This window comes from Megascapheus bottae, chromosome 15 (assembly GCF_031878675.1).
Source record: "Megascapheus bottae isolate mThoBot1 chromosome 15, mThoBot2.hap1, whole genome shotgun sequence".
Taxonomy (NCBI): domain Eukaryota; kingdom Metazoa; phylum Chordata; class Mammalia; order Rodentia; family Geomyidae; genus Megascapheus; species Megascapheus bottae.
In genome coordinates, this window is record NC_143523.1 from 22,955,992 (window position 1) to 22,979,708 (window position 23,717).

At 45.2% G+C, this 23,717-nt stretch overlaps 1 protein-coding gene across 1 annotated transcript; it reads left to right on the top strand.

Annotated features, from left to right (window-relative positions):
- The first annotated feature begins 484 nt into the window (after window positions 1–484).
- Cpn1 (carboxypeptidase N subunit 1) lies at window positions 485–21,763 on the top strand. Its single transcript, XM_090346085.1, has 9 exons — window positions 485–898; window positions 6,285–6,481; window positions 9,763–9,918; window positions 10,875–11,057; window positions 12,101–12,212; window positions 12,539–12,678; window positions 15,020–15,119; window positions 17,040–17,158; window positions 20,664–21,763. The coding sequence occupies exons 1-9, from the start codon at window positions 673–675 to the stop codon at window positions 20,811–20,813; spliced, it is 1,383 nt and encodes a 460-aa protein (XP_090202211.1). The 5' UTR covers window positions 485–672; the 3' UTR covers window positions 20,814–21,763.
- The last annotated feature ends 1,954 nt before the right edge of the window (window positions 21,764–23,717 follow it).

Below are 23,717 nucleotides of genomic sequence, written 5' to 3' on the forward strand. Positions count from 1 at the left end.
GCAAACTATAGCTATTAACAATAAGGGAGGGTCAGAGAGCGGGGCGTGGTGGCTCACGCCTGTAATCCTAGCTACTCAGGAAGCTGAGCTCTGAGCATCGTGGTTCAAAGCTAGCCTTGGCACAAAAGGCCACCAGAAAACCAGAAGTGGTGCTGTGGCTCAAGTTGTAGAGTGCTAACCTCGAGCTGAAAAGCTCAGGGACAGCACCCAGGCCCAGAGTTCAAGTCCCACAAAAAAAGAAAAAGGAAAGAAGGAAGGAGGGAAGGAAGGAGTGGGGTTTTTTGGAAAGCTAGTCTGACAGCAGAATGTGAGATAGAATAAAGCTTCCCCCCCAGCTCCCCCCTCATCTTGAGGACTCAGGACTCAGTGAATAATGAGCAGCTCTTTACTGAACTCTGTTTACTGTCCAGTTAATCAGTAAACCAGAGTTAGAAAGACTACCAATGCAGGAATGTGCAGAAACCTTTCCACAGGTTTTCCAGGATTGGGGGAGGAAGAGGAGTGAGTGTGGAGAGTGGACCCCTTCACCTGCAGCCCTGAGGAGACCCTCCCGAGCCCCCTTCCCGGTGCTGGCCCATGGGGGCTTCCTGACAGGAACGTGGGCACCGCTCAGGGTTTGTTTGGAGAGACGGTGGCATATTCCAGAAGCGCTCTTTGAAGAAGTCCTGCACGATGTCATCAGACCTGCTTTCGGCCTTCCTGCATCTCCTCCTCCTCTTCAGGTTGGTTGCCCCGGTGACCTTTCGACATCACCGCTACGATGACCTCGTGCGGACGCTGTACAAGGTGCGGAACCAATGCCCCGATGTCACCCGCGTCTACAGCATCGGGCGCAGCGTGAAGGGGAGGCAGCTGTACGTGCTGGAATTCAGCGACCACCCTGGCACCCACGAGCCTCGTAAGTCCAGAGCGGCTCTGTGGTTTGGTGGGGTGGGGAGCAGCCCCTTCCCTGGCGAGCCCGGTCCCTGGAATCAGTGAAGCCCACCCTCAACCTGGCAACGCCTCAGCCTTTCTTCACCTCTGGGTAGCTGGGCCATCTCCAGCCTCTCTCTCCTTCTGTTTGCTCCAGACCTGAATGGTAGAAGTTTCTGTCCCTGATCCCATTCCATCCTCTTTGCTTCCTTCCCTCTCCTCTTGTGGACATTTCTCAGCATTATTCTTCCACATTGCTCAGGAGTTTTAGCAGGAATGGCAGCATAGAGCATGGTATGCTAGAGTTTGAAGGCCCGGGGTACTAGCATTTTTGTTGTTGTTGTTGTTGGTTGGTTTGTTTGTTTTTTTCCAGTCCTTGAGCTTTCTCAAGGCAAGAGCATTACCATTTGAGCCACAGCACCATTTCTGGTTTTTTCTATGTATGTGGTACCAAGGAATCAAACCTGGGTCTTGGTGCATGCTAGGCAAGCACTCTACCACTAGGCCAGACTTCTGGCCCCTATAGTTTGCTTTTATTAACATCAAAGTCATGCTTGTTTGGGAGCGGTTTGGGCAATAGACAAGCCCTCATGTCAAAACAAGTTACAAATTAGATAAGGAAAAACAATTACCCATAATCCCTCTACTCACAGATACCCATTCTTAACATGCTGATGTTTATATCCTTCCAGACTCTTTTCCGTTTATTTAATCCTATCTGATGCACATTTTTTCACGCACACGCGCACACACACACACGTACAAAATAAAACCATACTACAACTCCTTTCCTGATTTCATAGCCCATTATAAGCATATCTCTCATCTATAAATATTTGCCATCAGTTCCAGCTACCTAATATTCTATTCTATTGCATGTTCTCATACATTTATGTGGTTTATGATTTCTCAGGGCTTTATGGCAATTGTGACATTCAAATAACATCGGTTCCTCCATTAAACTATTGACTCCAAATCTCTTGAACAGCCCTAGCTATTTGAACAGCCCTAGCCCAATCTAAGTTGTTGCACTAAACTTGCAGTGGGTTTCTTAATTTCTGATTCCCTAATTGCTGCCACTCTCTGAACCCATTTGGCACCAGATATCAAAATAATATCCCCACGTCTTCCTACCATCTTCTTACTCTCTTTAAAAAAAAAAACACCTGTTTTCTGGCTGTGAGATTTCAGAATTTTATATTCAAGCCGTGCTTATATGGAGTTAAAGGTCTTCCTTTTTTGTTGTTGTGGTTAGTCCTGGGACTTGAACTCAGGGCCTAGATACTGTCTCAGTATCTGTCTCACAAAAGGTTAGCACTACCACTTTGAGCTACAGCTCTACTTCAGTTTTCTGGTGGTTAATTGGAATAACAGTCTCCGGGACTTTCTTGCTTGATCTGGAATTGAATCGTGATCCTCAGATCTCAGCCTCTTGAGTAGTAGCTAAGATCACAGGTGTGAGCCACCAGCACCTGGCAAAGGCCTTACTTTGAAGCTGCACTTGATATACAAATGCAAGTACTGGCTCGTACACTCAGCTCACACACCCACTGCTGCTAATGTACATTAGAGTCTAGCCTCCTACTCTTCGTCTCCTTTTCAGTGCCTCTGATTTTCTGGTGTTCAAGGATTTCCTTGAATCAATTTCAGACAATGGTAGCTCTCACGAGTACCCTCTCCCCTTCATCGCTCTGCCAATACTAGAGCTTGCACACATGGCTCTGTATTCTTGTTTGGCTTTTTCACTCAAAGCTCTTAGCACTTGATTTCCCTTTCCTTTAGAATCCTGTAACTTTAGCCATTTCCCATTTGTTTCTTTAAATTACTGATTTTTAAAATATCTGCCAATAGCCTACTACATGCAAGAACATTTGTAGAAGCCAGATGCCAGTGGCTCATTCCTGTAATCCTAGCTACTCGGGAGGCTGAGATCTGAGGATCATGGTTCAGAGCTGGCCCAGCAAGAAAAATCTCTATGAGACTCTTATCTCCAATTAACTACTTAAAAACTGGAAGTGGCACTGTGGCTCAAGTGGTAGCATTAGTCTTGAGCACAAAGAAGCTCAGGGACAGTGCCCAGGCCCCAAGTTCAAGCCCTATAACTGACAAAAACAAAAGTTGTAGATCCCAGAAGTAGAGAATAATACAAAGACCCTCCCAGGCCTGAATTCTAGTGCACTAAGAGCAGGAATGGATGGTAACTATATAGCCAGATATATCAGATGAAATCAAGTGCTATAGCAAAAACTAAGTCAGGAAAGAAAGAGGGATAAGGATAGGAGTTTTTTGCTTGTTTGTTTGTTCATTAGTTTGCTTTATCTGATTGTTTTTGGTGGTACTGGGAATTGAACCCAGGGACTCATGAATGCTATAATGTGATCTGCCACATGAACCATGCCCTGCTGCCCCATTTTAGACTTGTTTATTTTTCATGTAGGGACTCATGATTTTGTCATGGCTGGCCTAGGACCATGAGCCTTCTACTTACGCCTGGGGTTACAATCGTATGCGATTTGTATTCAAGACCTTAAGCGATAAGTGGCAGGTACTCTACCACTCGAGCCATGCCTCCATTTCTTTTTGCTTTAGTTACTTCTCAGGTCGAGTCTCGTGTCCTTGCCCCAGCTTGAATCACAGATGTAGATCACCACACCCAGCAGTGGGACAAGAAAAAGAGAAAGTAAACCCAAGGCTTCATGGTCGTGGCACCTTTGGCATCCCTCAACAGTGAGGGGTCATTGCAGTTCCAGTAGACCGAACAGAACGAAGGGGAGGTCAGTGCTCACACAACAAAAGCTCATGTGGGCTCTTGCAAAGATTTTGGCTTTTGCTTTCAGTAAACTAGGAAGCAACTGGAAATGTTTGTTTTTAGCACATATTAGGTGTACAAGGAGAATTTCTTTGTGACCTTTTCATACATGTAAACAATGTCACTGATCAACCTCTCTCCCTCCTTTCCATTCCCCATCCTACTCTCTTCTTAAAAACAATTTCAAAAGACTCAATTATTCTATTTCCATATGCACACCTACACTACTGCATTGACCATATTCACCCTCATTCGTTCTCTTTTGTCAGCCCTCCCTACTCCTGCTGGTGGCTACATCCCTAGCCGAGCCTGCAACTCAAGAGTTTTAAACAGAAGAGTAACATGACCTGACTCAAGCTTTAAAAAGATCACTCAGAATAGAGATCAGCAAACTGCAACCCAAGGGACAGCCACCTGTTTTGGTGACGAAGGTTTATTGGAACCCTGTCAAGTCCATTTGTTTTTGTGTTGTCTGTGGTTGCTTCTGCTAGAAGAGTTGAGTAGCTGTGACAGAGTTATTATTCCCCCATAAAAATCTAAAGCACTTACGATCAGGCCCTCTGTGGAAAAGGTTTGTCAAATCTTGGGACTGGACAGATGCAGGGGAGATTTGACAGTGATCTAGAGGGTGTAAGAACCTGAACCAAAATAACAGTGATGTTTGTTATAAGAAATGGTTGAGGGCTGAGAGTTTGGCCTAGTGGTAGAGTGCTTGCCTAGCATGCACAAAGAACCAGGTTCGATTCCTTGGTACCACATACATAGAAAAAGCCGGAAGTGGTGCTGTGGCTCAAGTAGTAGAGCTCTGTCCTTGAGAAAGCCCAGGGACAGTGCTCAAGCCCTGAGCGCAAGCCCAGGACTGACAAAAGAAAAAAAAAAGGTTATGTTTTGACTCTTGAAAAAAAGCACCAAAAAGTACCAATACTGAGCATTTTCTAAGTATATAGAGGTTCTATAGGTCAGGATCAGTCTGGTACCCAGACTCCACAAATAAGCTATCTATCTATCTATCTATCTATCTATCTATTTATCTATTTATCTATTTGTGGGTCATGGGGCTTAAACTCTGGGCCTGGGTGCTGTCCCTGAACTCTTCAGCTCGAGGCTACTGCCCTACCCCTTGAGCCTCAGCCCCAGATCCCGTTTTCCAGTGATTAATTGGAGATAAGAGTCTCACAGTCTTTAGTGCCCAGGCTGGCTTTGAACTGTGATCCTCAGATCTCAGCTTCCTGAGCAGCTAGGATTAGAGGCATGAGCCACCTCGCCCAGCTTATTTATTTATTTTGTACCAGCCCTATGGTTTGAACTCAGGGCCTGGGCTTTCTTTGTTACTGAAGGCTAGTGCTCTGAGCTACAGCTCTGTTTTCAGATGTTTGGTGGTTAATTGGAGGTAAGATTCATGCAGGCTTTTCTGCCTAGGCTGGCTTTGAAATGTGATCCTCAGATCTCAGCCTCCTGAGTAGCTAGAATTCTAAGTTTGAGCCACCTAGCCTGGCCAAGAAATACTCTTAAGATGAAAGCATGTACTTTAAAAAAAAAAAGGCTACCTGAGCACTAAAGTTAGTGAAACTCTTATCCCCAGTTAGCCACCAGAAAACTGGAAGTGGCACTGTGGCTCCAGGGGTAGAGCAGTAGCCTTGAGCTGAACAGCTCAGGGACAACACCCAGGCCCAGAGTTAAAGGCTAATGATGGGGGGGTGAGGGGAGGGGAAATCCTAAAGTAACCAGGTACCCATGACTCATGCCTATAATCCCAACTACTGAGGAAGATGAACTCAGGATTGTGGTTTAAAACCAGCCTAGGAAGGAAACTCCATGGTACTCCCATCTACAGCTAACCATCAAAAAACTGGAAGTGTGGCTCAAGTGGTAGAGTGCCAGGCCTGAGTAAAAAAGCTCAGGAACAATGTCTAGGTCCTGAGTTCAATCCTCAGGACAGGCACCTAAAATGAGGGAAGAGGAGGAAGAGAAGCAGAAAGAGGAGGGGGAAAAGGAGGAGGGGAAGGAGGACAAGCAAAGGCAGAAACAGAAGCAGAAGCAGAAGCAGCAGCAGCAGCAGCAGAAGAAGAAGAAGAATCCTAAGATAAACAATAATGGATTGTTTGTGAGAGAAAATTTAGGTCTATCTATGCCTTGGTTAAGCCAGGTCCAGTGAAGGCAGCACGATTGCAGATAGAGGTAGAGATAGCTCCTTCCGTCTGGCCCCAGTCGTGTCTACAAGGTTTCCTGTGAAGTTTAACCATAACTAGCTTTAAAATCCCATCATTCATTTGCTGGAAAGATTTGTGTAAGGGATGACAATCATTCATTGAGCAGCATGAGGCTGTTATCACACACACCCACACACACACATAAATTAATTCTTTCCTGGCATGAATTTTTGTAGCCTTTCCAATTCCAATGGATCAGTAAGGGTCCCAGGCATTCTTGGGAAACGCGCAGTAGAAACCTGTTATTTTCTTTTATTCATTGCTGAAAAGGAGGGGAAAAGAATCCCTTTGCAGGGTAGAGAGTCAAGGTGGACCTTCACAAAGGTCTCAACTGTCTTCTTCTCTGCTGCCAGTGGAGCCAGAGTTCAAGTACGTGGGGAATATGCACGGCAACGAGGTGCTGGGCCGAGAGCTGCTCCTGCAGCTGGCTGAGTTCTTGTGCGAGGAGTTCCGCAACCAGAACCCGCGAATCCTGCGACTCATCCGAGACACCCGCATCCACATCCTGCCCTCCATGAACCCTGATGGCTACGAGGTGGCCGCTGCCCAGGTAGGAAGCCATCTCTCCAAACAAATCTGCTTGTAGACGAGGGGTCTTCTGCCCCATTGTAAATATCACTCAACCATGAGCGAAGATGAGCAGGGTACCGGTGGCTCACGCCTGCAATCCTAGCTGCTCAGGAGGCTGAGGTCTGAGTACCATGATTTGGAAACCAGCCTGAGGAGAAAGATCTTTGAGATTCATAGGCAATAACCAACTCCCCCAATCCCCACCAAAAAAAAAAAAGCCAGAAGTGAATGTGTGGTCGAGAAGTAGAAACTCACCTAGCACCTGACTTTAAAGCCAGGCAGAACAAGACTTTAAAGGTAGGCAGAATAATAGTCTCTCAAAGACATCTGCACCTCAGAACCTACGAGTATGTTATAGTACATGATGAGTGGAATTAAGATTGTTAATGATTTAACCTAAGCTATCCTGGATTACTTGAGTGGGCCCAGTGCAATCAACTGCAAGCCCCCTTTATGTGTGGAAGAGGGAGAGTGCAGGTCAGATCAGAGAGGGATTTGAAGATGTTATGCTGATAGCTCTGAAGATAGGAGAAGGGACCAGGAACCTGAGAATGTGGATGGCCTCTAGAAGCTAGACACATCAGCAAATAGATTCCTTTAAACAGACGCTGATGACTCACGCCTCTAATCCTAGCTACTCAGGAGGTTGAGATCTGAGGGTTGAGGTTTGAAGCCAGTCTGGGCACGGAAATCTGATGTCTCTTATCTCCAATTAAACACCAGAAAACTGAAGTGGCGCTGTGGTTCAAGTGGTAGAGCATTAGCCTTGAGCTGAAGAGCTCAGGGACAGTGCCAAGGCCCAGAGTTCAAGCCCCACAACCAAAAAAATAAATAAAAATCCTCTTGAGGAGCACTGTCCTACTGACACCATGATTTTAGTCCTAGGAGATCCATTTTGGTTTTCTGACCTCTAAAATTGTAAGATAATAATGCACTTTAAGCCACCAAGTTTGTGGCATTCTGTTACAATCACCATGGAAAACTGATAAAGTCCATCAACTGGTGAATAGATGAGCTAAACATGATAAATCCATACAAGGAGCCCGCAGTGGCTCATACCTGTAATCCTAACTACCCTAACTATTCAGGCGACTGAGATCTGAGGATCAAGGTTCCAAGCCAGCCCAGGCACTAAAGAACTAAAGAACAGGAGACTCTTCTCTCCAATTAATCACTAGAAAAGGGGAACTGGAGCTGTGGCTCAAGGGGTAGGGTGATAGCCTTGAACTGAAGAGCTCAGGGACAACGCCAAGGTCAAGAGTTCAACCCCATAACCCCCCCCCTACACACACACACAAAAGTCTATATAACAGAGCTAATTTGGCAATAAAAAGGAATGAAAGTGCCAGGTGCTGGTGGATAGTGCCTGTATTCCTAGCTACTCAGGAGGCCGAGATCTGAGGATCACAGCTCAAAATCAGCCTGTGCATGAAAGTCTGTGAGAGCTGGATACAGAGGCCCACGCCTGTCATCCTAGCTACTCAGGAGGCTGAGATCGGAGGATCAAGGTTCAAAGCCAGCCCCGGCACTAAAGTCCATGAGACTCTTATCTCCAATTAACCACTAAAAAAACCAGAAGTGGCACTGTGGCCCAAGGGGTAGGGTTGTAGCCTTGAGCTGAAGAGCTCAGGAACTACACCCAGGCCCATCATAGTTCATGTCCCATGACTGAGTGGGCGGGCAGTGGGGGGGAATGAAACTAATATATGATACATAGATAACCCTTAAAAAGCATGGCCAAGGGGCCAGGAATTTGGCCTAGTGGTAGAGTGCTTGCCTAGCATGCATGAAGACCCAGGTTTGATTCCTTGCTCCCACATACATAGAAAAAAGCCAGAAGTGGTGCTGAGGCTCAAGTGGTAGAGCTCTAGCCTTGAAAAAGTCCAAGGACAGTGCTCAGGCCCTGAACTCAAACCCAGGACTGGCAAAAAAAAAAAAAAAAAAAAAAAAAAAGCATGCCCAAGCCAACACTGGCTCACTCTTGTAACTCTAGCTACTCAGGTGGCTGAGACCTGAGGATCACAGTTCAAAGCCAACCCAAGCAAGAAAATCCATGAGACTTTTTTTGTGTGTGTGTGGGCTATGGGCTTGAACTCTGCCTGGGGCCTTGGTGCTGTCCCTGAGCTCTTCAACTCCAGGTTACTTGAGCCAAGCCCCACTTCCCATTTTCTAGAGGTTAATTGGAGATAAGAGTCTAAGGTCCTTTTGTGCCCCGGGCTAGCTTTGAACCTTGATTGTCAGAGCTCAGCTTCTAGAGTAGCTAGGATTACAGACATGAGCCACCGGACCTGGCTCCATGAGACTTTTATCTCCAATTTACTACCAAAAAGCTGGAAATGATGATGTATCAAAGTGGTAGAGGAAGTAGTACTATGGCTCAAGGGGAAGGATGGTAACCTTGAACTGAAGAGCTCAGGGACAATACCCAGGCCCAGAGTTCAAGTCCCACAACTAACATTAACAAAAGTAATAGAACTCTAGTCTTGAGCATACAAGCCCAAAAATAGTGCCAAGGCCTGAGTTCAAGCCCCAGGGCTGCCCCCACCACCACATACGGGAAACAGAAAAGACAATATATGATCCTTATGTGACATATACAGAGAAAGTGAGTCTATGGAGAAAGAAGTTGTTTCCTTAGGGCTGGATTGGGTAGGAGTGTTTATCTGAATGAGAATGAGACTTCTATTAAGGGGAAAAAATGTTCTAAAAGTAGATTGTGATAATGATTATACAACCCTGTAAGTATACCAAATCCATTGAGTTGCACATATAAAGCAAGGGATTTTTTGTCATGTAAATATCTCAGTAAAACTATTTCTGAAAAGCTAGGGTGCCCATAATCTTTACATATCCCACTCTTACCAGAGTTTTTCCTCGGATCTCATTGTCTATTGGGAAACTTGAACTACACCACCAGTATTTTGGACAAGTTAAAAAGAAAATGCTGCCGGGAGTTTGGCCTAGTGGTTAAAGTGCTTGCCTAGCATGCACGAAGGCCCGGGTTCGATTCCTTGGTACCACATACATAGAAAAAAGCCGGAAATGGTGCTGAGGCTCAAGTGGTAGAGCTCTAACCTTGAGAAAGTCCAAGGACAGTGCTCAGGCCCTGAGCTCAAGCCCAGGACTGGCAAAAAAAAAAAGAAAGAAAATGCTACTTCATTGGCTAGATTAAACTAATTCCTAAAAAGAGCTATACAATGTTCTTCAGATCATGGGTTTGGCCTGAAATCTTCATGTTAAATCTCTCTGCTTTGTCCCCAGGGCCCATACATATCCGGCTATCTGGTTGGCAGGAACAACGCAAATGGAGTGGATCTGAACCGCAATTTTCCCGATCTCAATACCTACTTCTACTACAACGAGAAGTATGGAGGCCCTAACCACCACTTGCCACTTCCAGACAACTGGAAAAGTCAGGTAGGAGATGAGAAATCCCACAACAAAAGCAAGTAAATCAGCACCTGGAATTAGTACAGAGTGTGAAACAGTCTTCATATCAACAAAACAGGCATGAATGCGCCTCTGTGTTAGTTTTTGCAGAACAGTATCCAGGTATTATTCTTGTTCCCCTCCATTCCCTTCTGGCACAGAGCCCTCAGGGCGCCCAGGCTCATTACATGCTTGAGGATAGTGAAAGCAGGATCATAGAGTTGCATTTATATGTCCCATTTCAGCTGTTATGTTGGGAGAAGGAAGAGCTTGAAAACGTAATTACTATAAGCTGGCATGGTGGGGCCCACTTGTAATGCTAGCTGCTAGGGAGGCAGAGGCAGGAAGGTTGTGAGTTTGAAGCCAGCCTAGGCAAAGTTAGCAGAAAACTTATCTCAAAAACAAAATAAAAACATGAAACAAAAGGGCCATGGATATAGTTCAAGTGGTAGTGGGCTTGCTAGATGAAGCCATGCGTTTAATCCCCAGTACTACAAAAGGAAGAAAGGGGCCAGGAGTTTGGCCTAGTGGCAAGAGTGCTTGCCTAGCATGCACGAAGAGCTGGGTTGGATTCCTTGGTACCACATACATAGGAAAAGATGGAAGTGGTGCTGTGGCTCAAGTGGCAGAATGCTAGCCTTGAGAAAAGCCCAAGGACAGTGCTCAGGCCCTGAGCTCAAGCCCCATGACTAGCCAAAAAAAAAAGGAAGGGAGGGGGGGAAAGGAAAGAAGGACCATTACTATAAACTAATGTCACTCAGATTTATTTACTAGAAATCCTAAATTTCTGCAAAAGTGTCTGAGAAGCCTCTGGTGTACTGGGTAATTTGAGAAACCTTTTCCCAGGGGTCCTAGAGAAACCAAACTGGAGCTTTGACTTCTCATATCCATCTATAGAGTGTCTGTTTGCTGACTTTTGTCCCCCCCGCCCCGCCCCCTTCCAGGTGGAACCTGAGACACGAGCTGTGATCCAGTGGATCCGTTCCCTCAACTTCGTCCTCTCGGCCAATCTCCACGGAGGGGCAGTGGTGGCCAATTACCCATATGACAAGTCTCTTGAGCACCGGTCCCGATACTCCCATCACTCTTCCAATTCCCCCACGCCCGATGACAAGCTTTTCCAGAAGGTACAGAATGGCAGCTCACCCACCAGAGGAAGTTTAGACAGTGAGCTTGAAGTCAGTGACACAGGGCCCCCTCAGCAAAAGCTCTGCAAAAAGCAAATACCCCGCACTTGTGAGGGGCTTACTGTTGAGTAAGCTACGCTTCGCTTTCAGTGGTAAGCCATACAGTCATGAAAAACGTTGTAGAAAGGAGAGCTGCACAGTATACGTCCCGTGACATAAAAAACATTTGACAAGAAACATGCCAAAAAACTGATTACCCCTGGTTGTTAAGTTAGTGGCATTGATTTGAATTTAGGGGGTCCCAATGTACAATTTTAAGACGACATACCTGTGTTCATAAAAAATGAGTCCTATACATAAAAAAGGTTGAAGCAGTAAAGCAATAGACTAAAAATAATATATTATTATATACTAACTTATATAATTATATGAAGATACATGTTTCATAATGTATTATAATTATTTTTAAATAAAATATTAATTCTAAAATGATCATTATATGTAAATATATCAATATGATATATATGTGATATTTATAACAAGGATTATAGGCTCTAGCCACTATCTCCAGACTCAACACCCATCTTACTAGTATCCCACAAAATATAATACTTTTCCCAGTTTCCTCATTCCTTAAAAAATCCAGCAAAAAAATGACACCTAAGGGGCTGGGAGTTTGGTCTAGTGGTAGAGTGCTTGCCTAGCATGCACAAAGACCCGGGTTCGATTTCTCTACACTTGAGAAAGTTCAGGACGGTGCTCAGTCCCTGAGCTCAAGCCCAGGACTGGCAAAAAAAAAAAAAAAATGACACCTACAAATGACCTTCTGTATCATCTAATGTCACTCTCCCCTTTGCACAACAAGAAACTTAGCCTCAAGAATGTGGAAAAGCCCGAATACAGATGTCCTGCCTCTAGTCCATGTCATCGCACACACTATCTCGGATCGTATTTTCTTTCGCTAACACGTGTAATCTGTTGTTGAGCTGTGTGAGTGTCTTGGGTCTACCCAGCTCAAGACTGAGCCTCGACACTTCCTCTAGCTGGCCAAGGTATACTCCTACGCACACGGATGGATGTACCAGGGCTGGAACTGTGGGGATTACTTCCCAGATGGCATCACCAACGGGGCTTCCTGGTATTCGCTCAGCAAGGGTGAGAAGAAACCTGGGAACTGCACGGGCCATTTCTCTGTCTGAACTTGATACTCCAGCGGACTTGGGAAACAAGAGGGACAAAAGGGGAAATTAAATTTTGATAAAAGAGGACACAGATGACAAAATGGGCATTTGTGGAGAGAAAACTGGAAAGGGAAAGGGATGTGAAGTGGGAACTTGGGGAAAGACAGTGGGGGAGGAAAATAAACAGAGGTTGATGTAGAAGAGGCAATAATGGAAAGAGTGCCGGCAGATTGTGATAAGGAGAAGGGGGGGGGGGTGGTTGTCAGTTGTACCCATCTACCCCTGCCCTCTTCATCCTAGGAATGCAAGACTTTAATTATCTCCACACCAACTGCTTTGAGATCACACTGGAACTGAGCTGCAGCAAGTTTCCCCGCCAGGAGGAATTACAGCGAGAGTGGATGGGTAATCGGGAAGCCCTAATCCAATTCTTGGAACAGGTAAAACCTCTCTTTCCAACTTTCCTGGTTCTACAAGAAGTTACCCAGTCGCAGGCCAGGCTGGTTGGTGGCTCAGGCCTCACTTGTGCTCTCTACTCGAAACAGTAAATGTGGGCTGCTTCTACTGGTAAGACAGTTCACATCTTTAGCACAACTGGGGCTTAGGAATATAACAGCCAACCAACATGTCAACAGACCACATGCCCCTGTCCATAAGAAGCTGACATTCTACTGAGTAAATTTTATAGCGTATTGAATAGAAATGCTGAGAAGAAAGCTTTATACAGAAGCTGTCTTTAAAAAAAAAAAGACTTCAGTGAGTTGAGGGAAAGGATATGCAGGTATCACAGGGAAGAAGGGAGGGCTTTCTCTGAAAGGGACACAACAAATTCAATGGTTCACTCCTGTAATATTAGCTACTCAGAGCTGAGGATTATAATATGAATCCAGCCCCAGCAGGAAATCCCTTGTTTATTTTTTGTTGTGTTGTTTTTGGGGTGTGTGTGTGTGTGTGTGTGTGTGTGTGTGTGTGTGTGTGTGTGCCATGGGGTGGCTTGAACTCTGGGCCTGGGCACTTCAGCTCAAGGCTAACACTCTACCACTTGAGCCACAGTGCCATTTCCCATTTCCTGGTGGTTATTTGGAAATAAGAGTCTCATGGATTTTCATGCCCAGGCTGGCTTTGAACTGCAATCCTCAGATCTCAGCTTCCTGAGTAGCTAGGATTACAGGCATGAGCCACCAGCACCCAGCTAACCTTTGAATCTTTTATCTCCAATAAACCACCAAAAAAAGCTGGAAGTGAAGCTGTGGCTGGAGTGATAGAGTGCTAACCTTGAGCAAAAAGCTCATAGACAGTACCCAGGCCCTGAGTTCAAACCCCAGGACAACACTATATATGTGTGTGTGTGTGTGTGTGTGTGTGTGTGTGTGACTATATACATACTATATATATAGGCATACCACACTATATACATACTATCTATGTATATCGTGTGTGTGTGTGTGTGTGTGTGTGTGTGTGTGTGTGTGTGTGTGTATATATATATTTTTTTTTTCCTTGAGAATTGGGTGGGAGGGAGAAAGTGGGGGGAGGGGATTGAAGAAAGGGATGGCTTTGATCAAGAAGCATTGTACTCATAACTTGACATGAGATTGTAGCCACTGTGTACAACTACTTAATCAGGAAAAAGAAGATATTCAGGGACATACAAACCAACATCACAAGGAGATGCCACCCCACACCCATTAGGATGGTTGCTGCTAATAAAGCAATGGTGTAGAGAAACTAGGGCACTTGTCACTGTGAATGGGAAGGTGCTGTGGGAGAAACAACATGGCACTTCTTTAGCAAATTAAAAACAAGACTGAATGTAGCTCTGTAGTAGAGCACCTGCCTAGCACATACAAGGACTGAAGTTGAGAACTTAGGCTCATGCCTATAGTGAGTTTGGGCTAATCAAAAGGCTGAGATCTGAGGAACCTGGTTCAAAGCCAGGGGCAGACAAATCCACAATTGCTACTAGCAAAAAAGCCAGAAATGGAGCTGTGGCTCACGTGGTAGAGTCCAGTCTCAAGTGAAAATGCTTAGGGCCATGAGTTCAAACACACAAAAAAGAATTGGGATACTATCTGGCTGGATTTCGGTATCTCCAAAGTAAGATGAAGGGTAAATGACGAGACCAGGTAGTAACTAACAAGGACAGTTTTACAGAACAGCATAGGAACGCTAGGATTTTTTTTTTTTCTGGTACTGGGGCTGAGCTCAGGGCCTGGTCTCTGTCCCTGAGTCCCTTTGTGTTCAAGGCTAGGGCTCTACCACTTGAGCCACAGAGCCACTTCTGATCTTTTCTATGTAGTTTATCTACATAGTTTATCTCTATCTCTATGGAGATGAGAGTCTCATAGACTTTCCTACCTGGACTGCCTCTGAATTGTCATCCTCAAATCTCAACCTCTTGAGTAGCTACGATTACAAGCATGAACCACTGGCATCTGGCTTATGCTTTGTTTTATTAGTGTGTATTAATTATAAAAAGGGGCTTCATTGCGGTGTTTCTACATAGGTATACAAATGTCTGACCAGACTTAGCGTGGGAGCTCTCTAATTAGCATGGAAACTTTCAGTTGTGTTCTCAGCAGTGACACAATGTGACTGAGGCTTTAACAGGATGGTTCCCTCTGTTCACTGATTAGGGTGAGACAGCAAAGACATCAGCCAAGCGTCTGTGACAGTTCTGTCTGTGAAGACCGAACGTGAGACGCAGGAGACGTGGTTTTGAGCCTGGGACACTGTTACAACATTATGTGACCATAACTCTAGATCTGCTCCTGCCTGCAGGTTCACCAGGGCATCAAGGGCATGGTGCTTGATGAGAATTACAATAATCTCACCGGGGCTGTCATCTCTGTCAGTGGCATTAATCATGACGTCACTCCAGGTAAGTGGCCACTGCTCATGAGTGTGAAGGGATTACCAGACGTGTAGAGCACTTAAGCAACGAAGAGAAGTAAATAGAAAATCCATTTTAAAGCAGTCCCTGAGAGGTGAGTGACAGGAAAGATGGATATAAATGTAATTTTTTTTTATCACAGGCCGGGAATCAGGGCAATGCACAGCTTGGTTCGGACTATCTCTGCTTGGAGATCATTTGCCATGCCAGAGCAAAACCAAAGAGGCCGAAGGACTGTTAAACCCATGTGCAGTCTCCCCCTGACTCGGGGCTTTCACTTTATGTCCATTAAGGGGAAAGTTAGCAGGAAGGATCTCACAGGCTTGGCAGAGCACACAGTTGGTGGTGGGGTAGATCTTAGAGCTGCCACCGAAGGGGAATTTATACAAAGCATACATCACTGACCGGTTGTCCAGCTTACGACCATGACCAGTATAGGTTGGGCGCTGCTCACATGTGAAGCTTTTCCCCTGACTCTGAGAACACTCCCCTCAGTTTAGGAATTATTTAGTAGAGCAAAGCAAAGCAGGGAGAAATAGGAAGGGAGAATGGAGAATCTCCTCACACACAAGAGGCAGAGCAAGTGGTTCAAAATGGTAGTCCTTGCCAGAGGACCTTCTACACTAAGCTGGGGAATCTGGTTCAAATCTTTCCTAGATAAGTGGTTACCTTTTTATGTGTAAAATATTTATTCATTAAAAAGGCCTATTGTGGGGCTGGGAGTTTTGCATAGTGGTAGAGTGCTTGTCTAACATGCACGAAGACCCGGGTTCGATTCCTCGGTACCACATACATAGAAAAAAGCCAGAAGTGGTGCTGAGGCTCAAGTGGTAGAGCTCTAGCCTTGAGAAAGTCCAAGGACAGTGCTCAGGCCCTGAGCTCAAGCCCAGGACTGGCAAAAAAAAAGACCTATTGCATATGAACAGATAATGCCTTTTAAAAATTATTATTAAAAGACTTGTCCTTCCTTCCTTCCTTTTTCCAGTCCTGGGGCTTGAACTCAGGGCCAGGACACTGTCCTTGAGCTTCTTTTGCTCAAGGCTAGTACTCTACCACTTGAGCCTCAGTTCCTTTCTGGCTTTTTCTGTTTATGTGGTACTGAAGAATCAAACCCAGGGCTTCATGCATGCTAGGTAAACACTACTAAGCCACATTCCCAGCCCCCAAAGTATACTTTCTAAAATAAAAATATAAATGACAAAACTGCTTCAGTTTCACTTGTTTCCCTCTGAGATATGATCCCATTACATAGCACATGCTGGTCTAGGACTTGGCTAGCCTGGAACTCAAGTCTTCCCTGCCTTAGCCTCCCAAGTACTGGGATTACAGGCATATGACACTATGTCTGGCTCAGTTTCACTTTCTTGCAAATCTCTTGAATGTCCTTTTATGGGAGACAGCTGGGTTCTCATGTCTGCATCTGCACTCAATCTGCTGGAAATATATTGTCTTTGAAAATTAGAATGCAGGGCTGGGATTTTGGCCTAGTACTAGAGTGCTTGCCTAGCAAGCACAAAGACCCGCGTTAGATTCCTTGGTACCATATATATATATGCAAAAAAAACCCCTGGAAATCATGCTGTGGCTCAAGTGGTAGAGCTCTAGCCTTGAGAAAGCCCAAGAACAGTGCTCAGTCCCTGAGTTCAAGGCCCAGGACTGGCAAAAAAAAAAAAGAAAGAAAATAAAAATGCGGGGTGGGAAATGGAACCCAGTGCTCTCACTGCAGAGTATACAAGTCCTTCTAAGGAGTCTGTTTGCCAGTAACTGGGCCTATTATGGGTTCCACCAAACTGTTAAGGAGAATCAGCGTTGGGCTCAGCTAGAACCTCCAGATCACTTTTCAAGTCAAGATTGCATTCCAGGCATGTTTTAAGTCATCAGGCTGACTTAGGTCCTTGTAACTTTCAGGTGAACAAGGTGATTACTTCCGGCTGCTGCTTCCAGGCACCTATACTGTCACAGCCACAGCCCCTGGATTTGACCCCCAGACTGTGACTGTGACTGTGGGTCCAGCGGAGCCAACACTGGTGAGTCTGGCTGAGCTTTAGAAGGCCTTTGTAAATGTCACTTTATGTGTGTTAAATATAGGTCATTGCTTAGTTCTTGGCTCTCTGAGATTTTCTTTCATTAAAAAAAAAAAAACTATCCATTGCACTGGGAGTGATGGCTCATGCATGTAATCCTAGCTAATCAGGAGGCTGAGATCTGATGGTGGCAGTTTGAAGCCCTAAAGTCCGTGAGGCTCCAGTTAACCACTAGAAAACCGAAAGTGGCTGGGTGAGGTGGCTCATGCCGGTAATCCTAGCTACTTAGTAGGCTTAAGATCCTGGTTCAAAGCCAGCCTGGGCACAAAGGGACATGAGACTCTTATCTCCAGTTAACTTCTAGAAAATGAGACATGGGGCTTGGCTCAAGGGTAGAGTGGTAGCCTTGAGTTGAAAAACTCAGGGATAGCTCTCAGGCCCAGAGTTCAAGCCCCATGACTGGCAAGAAAAGAATCCGTTGCTTTTCCATGCTGATTTTTCTTCTGGCATTCTGCTGTTATATCCTTTCTTCTGGCATTTCCTCATTCTTCTGATTCACACCGCACCGTCATTAAAAGCATCTAGCTCATTTGCCCACAGACTTTGGACAGATCTCTCACATCCTCAATTTCTTCTTGGTGATTAGTGTTAACAATGTCTTCTTCACAAGAGGTTAGAGAAGTTCACACCCAGCATTTAGAGTAATGACTGACACTTGGGAAATACTCAACAAATGCTGGCTTCTAAATCCTAGAGCCCTTGAGTTGTGTTCTTCAGTGCCATAAACAAGGGTGAGCACTAGATGGCGCTCGCTCAGCTCTCTCCTACCCTATGGGACCATGGAGTTTTGCTTTTGCTGTTAGCAAGAGCCAGACACGTCTAACATTAAATTCTCTACCCAGATCCTTTATAGATAGGACAAGAGACAAAAAACAAAACAAAACAAAAAACTATCAAATTTTGCCTGAAAATTTTCACATTAGATAACATTAGACTGGAATATAAGAGTGTTTAAAGGGGCTCAGAGATATTAATAATTAATAATAATAATAAGGCAGGGCCAGGCATGATGGCTCATGCCTGTAATCCTAGGGATACTCAGGAGGCTGAGATTTGAGGATCATAATTCAAAGCCAGCCTCCACAGGAAAGTCTATGAGACAGTTTCCAGTTAATCACCAGAAAACTCTGGAAGTGGTGCTGTGGCTCAAAGTGGTAGAACACTTGCCTTGAGCATAAAGAACTCAGGGTTAAACCCAGGACCTGAGTTCAAGCCCCAAGACAGACAATAAATAAATAAATAGTCCTCTTTAAGGAGCTTGCACTGCACCTAGTTCCTACAGTCAGCTCTGCCTGGGGACCTCCTCACTCAGTGCTGTTCCTTCTCTATACAACCATGGAGCTCAGTAGATCTCCTTCTCTCTTTTCTTAGCAGCACAATGTAGTCAGACAGGCACCTTATCTGTAAATGTAGCCAGTGCCACGTATTGAATAGGAATTATATACCAGACACCAGAGAAGAGCTTTCCAGAATTACCCCCGGTTTAGTGTGAAGCAGTCCTGAAAGGCAGATATAAGTATAGCCATTTGTGGCCCCAGAAACTGAATTAGAAAAGATAAGAAAATGTGACAATATAGATCCTGGTAGGAGCCAGGATTTAAAGCTGTCACAGGGGCTGTGAGCATTACCTAGTGGTAGAGTGCTCGCCTTGCATGCACAAAGCCCTGGGTTCGATTCCTTGGTACCACATACACAGGAGAAGCCAGAAGTGGTGCTGTGGCTCACGTGGCAGAGCATTAGCTTTGAGCAAAAAGGGTTGAAAGACAGTGCCCAGGTCTTAAGTTCAAGCCCCAGGACTGGCAGCAAAAAACAAAACAAAACAAAACAAAAAAAACCTATCACAGACTCTCAGTTTCCTAATATACCACAGGACTTCAAGCTATTCTCAAAATCTGCTCAAGACCCTGTTTTAACACAAGGAATCAAGGCGAAGAGCTGATCTTTACGTCCTTTGAAAATTGCTCTGAAATTACTCCCCATCCCCCTCCGTGCCATCTCCTGCATATTATACATTTTATTTGCAGAGACAGGAAGAAAAGAGTGATTTTTTCTTTTTTTTCTTGTTATATTCCAAAATTATATGACCAGCAGGCAGTTATACATGGAAGTCTTGTGTCACACAAATCTACTCAATGCCAAATCTAACAACTACATATACTGAATAACCCTCTGTTAAAGAGTATTTCCCCTCCTTTTATTCACATGTTTTTTTTTTAATAAACTAACATAAACTTTCATTATAAGAATTTGGCTCAGAAGAATAAACAACTGTCATATGGATTCAGTTCTCAGTTACAGTAACAACTACGAATCTATTTATTGATGATAGTAGAATTTGTTTCCCTTCCCATTCTAAAGCAGAGGAAAGGAAAAAAGAAAAAAATGCTTCTGGGAGTTGGAGGCATGGCTCATGTAGTAGGACGCCTGCCAGTGATTTAAACCATCAGATACTGAGTTCAAATCCAAGCTGAGACATGAAAAAAGGATTGTCTCCGATAGTGTTTTCATGTTAGACTTGAACTTTTGAGTTTGTCTTGGAATCTGGCACTCTTTACCTTTCCCCACAGCCCACTAGACCTGGGTACTCCTTGGGCTGTCCTCTGCTCTTTCCTGTTTTTCTTGTCCTCTCTCTTTCTTTCCTAGACTTCTGTATTGCTACATAGGAAATAGGAAATGACACTGTAGAGTTGGCTCAGATTCTCCCCTCTCCCTCTGCAGAATTAGCAGAAAAGCTGGCTGTGGATTCTGTGGAAGGAGCAGGAAATAACCCCACAGGGAGGCATGTTCATAATCCCAGCTGCTCTGGCAGCTCCAGTCCTTTCCAGGAGAGGACAGGACTGCAGGGGAGTATGATTAGGACATTACCTCTCCCTCTCCTTTCCCTGCCTGTAGGGCCTCTCAGTGCCTGCCTGCCAAAATCTCCCATCATGCCTTTTGCAGGCTGTGGCCTGAGGGAAGTGTCGTTGTAGCCCCTGGAAAGGATGCCACGATACCCATGGAAATTAGGGTCTAAGAACCATACAAACCATCTCCATCAACTCTACTAACCCAGATGCCAAACAATGGTAGGACCAGAAGGGTTAGAGTTCTGTAGGCCTGGCACGGTGAGCCTGAACAGGGCACCTATGACTCACAGCCAGCACAAAGCAAATGGCAGTTAGGACACCATCAATCACAGCTTTCGCCTAAGCAACAGCGCTGGTATGAAATCCTGGCTGGAGGTGTAGGTGGAAGCTATTTCTGATATATAGGAAGCAAACATACGTTTTGTTCCTCCAGCCCATCCTGTGTCACCAGTGATTCTGAGCCAGTCTTGTGGGAAAGAATTACCGAGACTCTGGGACACCACTGGGCTGCTTTGGGTCATGGCTAAACTGCTTCTCCCAGGTCTCCTTGTCTTTGGAAAGAGTCCAAGCTTGTCTTCTAGCTTCTGCCTTCTCCCTTCCAGGTTCACTTCTACCTCAAGAAAAGCAGGGCCCAGGTGTACCCCATGAGGAGAACTCCCAGCAGAGAGCCAGTGGCCCCTGGGAAAGCACTGTCCCGGACATCCAGAAAGAAAGACCCAGGGATGAAGAGGTCGCACCGAGGTCCTGCCTGAAGCCCACAGCATTGCAGAGAGGCCCTGTCCTGCTCTTGAGTCCAATGGGTCTGCTTCCTATTTTATGATCTAGGTCATATTTCGATATAAGCATATTCACAGTAGTTCAGAATGGCCTCCGTCTGGTTTAGGATGGCCCTCTCCGGGCTGGCATTAAAGGAATCAGAACCCATTGAAATGTGGTCCCGTTGTCCAGCCATCCAGCTTTCTGATTCTCTGAGACTGATTCAGGCCCTGTGCCGGTCCACACTGCACCCAGCGATGGTGTCCAGAGTCCAGCACAGCTCCGGATGCACTAAAGTAAGGAAGGGTTCTGAATGGTTGAAATGCTAAGGTGACCTGAAGCAAAGCCAGGTGACCAAAGCTCCAGAAATCCCAGGACTGTATTCCAACAGCCAACAAGTTCCCCAGTAAGTTCTGAACTTGACATGTGGCACCTGTGCTCCCTGCTCCCGGTGCCTGTCCAAAGGCATCGCAGACAGCATGGCTCTGTCCAAACCTTTCCTGAATGTGGAGGTGTGACACTGGTCCCTCTGGACTGGCCCCGCAGCACCCAGCCAGCCCTCTGCGCCTTGCCAGTGGGCTTCCACAGTAAACCCACTAATGCTGGAAGTGTATCTGAGCCAAGTCCCTGTCACCAAGACTGAGGCTGTGAGTCCTCTACCTTTGGCAGCCCCCAGGGGTATGCTGGAGCTGGGTGCTTCCTGTCAGGTCTCAACCTCCCTGAGAGAGGACAGACTGAGTCCCATCCCCTATTAGGCCAGATCTTTTTTTAACCATGGTGTAATTTAATATCTCTAAAAGCATTGTATCTCATGCCCACAGAACCTGTAAACACCCTTCCTCCAAAATTATGATTCACAGGTAACTCTTTTCTATTACTGGAGCTGTCTCAAGCCATCGCCAGAAGAAATCATCTTTTTCCACTTAAGAGCATTCTCTGATCAGATTAAAAGATCAATCCTTTCTTTATAGTTTTTTGCTTTCTTTTCAGTTTGAATCTATGATTCCCTTCTTGTCATAAAGAAGTAGCTACTTGAGAGGGTGCTGCACCCTCAATTCTGAGGCCTTTTGACACCAGAGGTTGTCATATGCTCCACATGCTGGCAATTATTGGAATATCACTTACTTTATTTTCTAATTCCTGGGTACAAAGCCCCATTTATGACCCAGTCTGTATGTGAATGGGAATGTGCGCGAACTCAAGGGATGTGGTTGCTCTATCTTGGAGTTGGAGACATTGGAGGGAGAGACAAAGAAGAAAAGATAATACACAAATACAAAATCAGAATGAAAATCTAGGACGAGGTATGGAGACAGGAAATGGCAGGAAGATTTTGAGACAGGATCCTAAGAGATTTATCTGAAGAGATGATGGGAAAGAGGAAAAAGGTTAAGAAGGAAGGCTTGTGAGGAATCAGAAGAAACATTGCATGCAGGAGTCCCAGGAAAGAATCTGGGTATTTCCCAGCACTGCCTGTCTTCGATCTAGCGGTGCATGTGTGGGCATGTGTACAGAGTGGTGTGGAGATGTGTTTAGTTTCAGCAGCAGAGGTCCAAGACAAGGCAACAGCCAGACCACATTGAGCTTAGTCATAAGTGAGTCAATAACTCACTTTTTCCTTGGCAGCAGAAAAGCCTTAAACTGGGCCAGCCGTCTCAAAAATAAGGATCTGGAGAGGGGCAGCTGGGCACGGCTGGGGATCTGCCATTAGAAGAGTGGGAGATGCTAAAGCTCCTGAGTGCAGAAGGTGGTCTGTAGGGCACACTCACTCCCCCCTTACACACACACACACACACACACACACACACACACACACACACACACACACACCAGGCACGCCCTCCTCCACCCAGACCCCAGCTGCCCCAGGCTTGCACACTAACTTCATTCTGGCTCTTCCTCCGTGAGTAAACATTCCAGGGGGAGCAAATGCATAAGCAAACATCCATCCTCTCCCTCCTCCTAAAATCCAAATCCCACCAACAGAAAGGTTCTTTCTTCCCCTCACCTCTCCCCAGCCTGCCCCAACGAATGACCTCCCTTCCCCTCATTCTCAGTCTTTCTCCTGTCACACATGTCACACACGCTGTTCACCTGAGGCTCAGAGGGGCTGCATTCTGGTCCTATAGCAGCCAGGGAGGAAAAGCCTGGCTGACACACCTCCCCTTGCTCAGTCTGAGAAGGAGGCAAACGAAACCATTCCTGGGATCCCCATCAGTCCATCCATCCGTCCATCCCAACAGGGAGGGAACAGACCCTAGAATTTCCTGTTAAAGAGTCCTGGGCAAGGCCTTTAGGATGAGATGCTGTGCAGATCAAAGTAGTTAATGAGTTTTCTTAATCCCTTCTGGAATCAGATTAAAGCAGAAGAAAGCTAAGAAATAAAATAACCACAATTTAATCGTTTATGATACCCTAATGTCTACACATGCTGTAGTTTATAGCAGACCAATAAAATTGGTTTATTATTTCACAGACCAATAATTTTTAATAGAGGGATAAAGAATCCACTATCTGCCTTTTTGCCTAAATTTCTATTAAAGACAATTAGAAAAAATAAAATAGATACTGTTATCACTGTATATTCAGAAATATGTTAATGACAAAAATTAGGAGAGCTGTGGCTTTAGAAAAAAGTCTTATAAGTAAAGTTATTTTTCACATTTTGTAGGGGAAGAGTAAACGTTACACTTAATGTTAGAATTGGGAGATAGGTCCTTTAATCTCACAAAATTGGACATTTAGAAATGAAAACTTCAGATACAGTTGAATCCAGGTGTCCCAGTTACATTGTCTGGAATCTCCACTTCCTAATTGTATTGACTCTGGTGGTAACTTTTTCTCACAGAGGGAGAAAAATGACCAATAGTATCTTTCAAATTTGTATTTTCTCAACATAG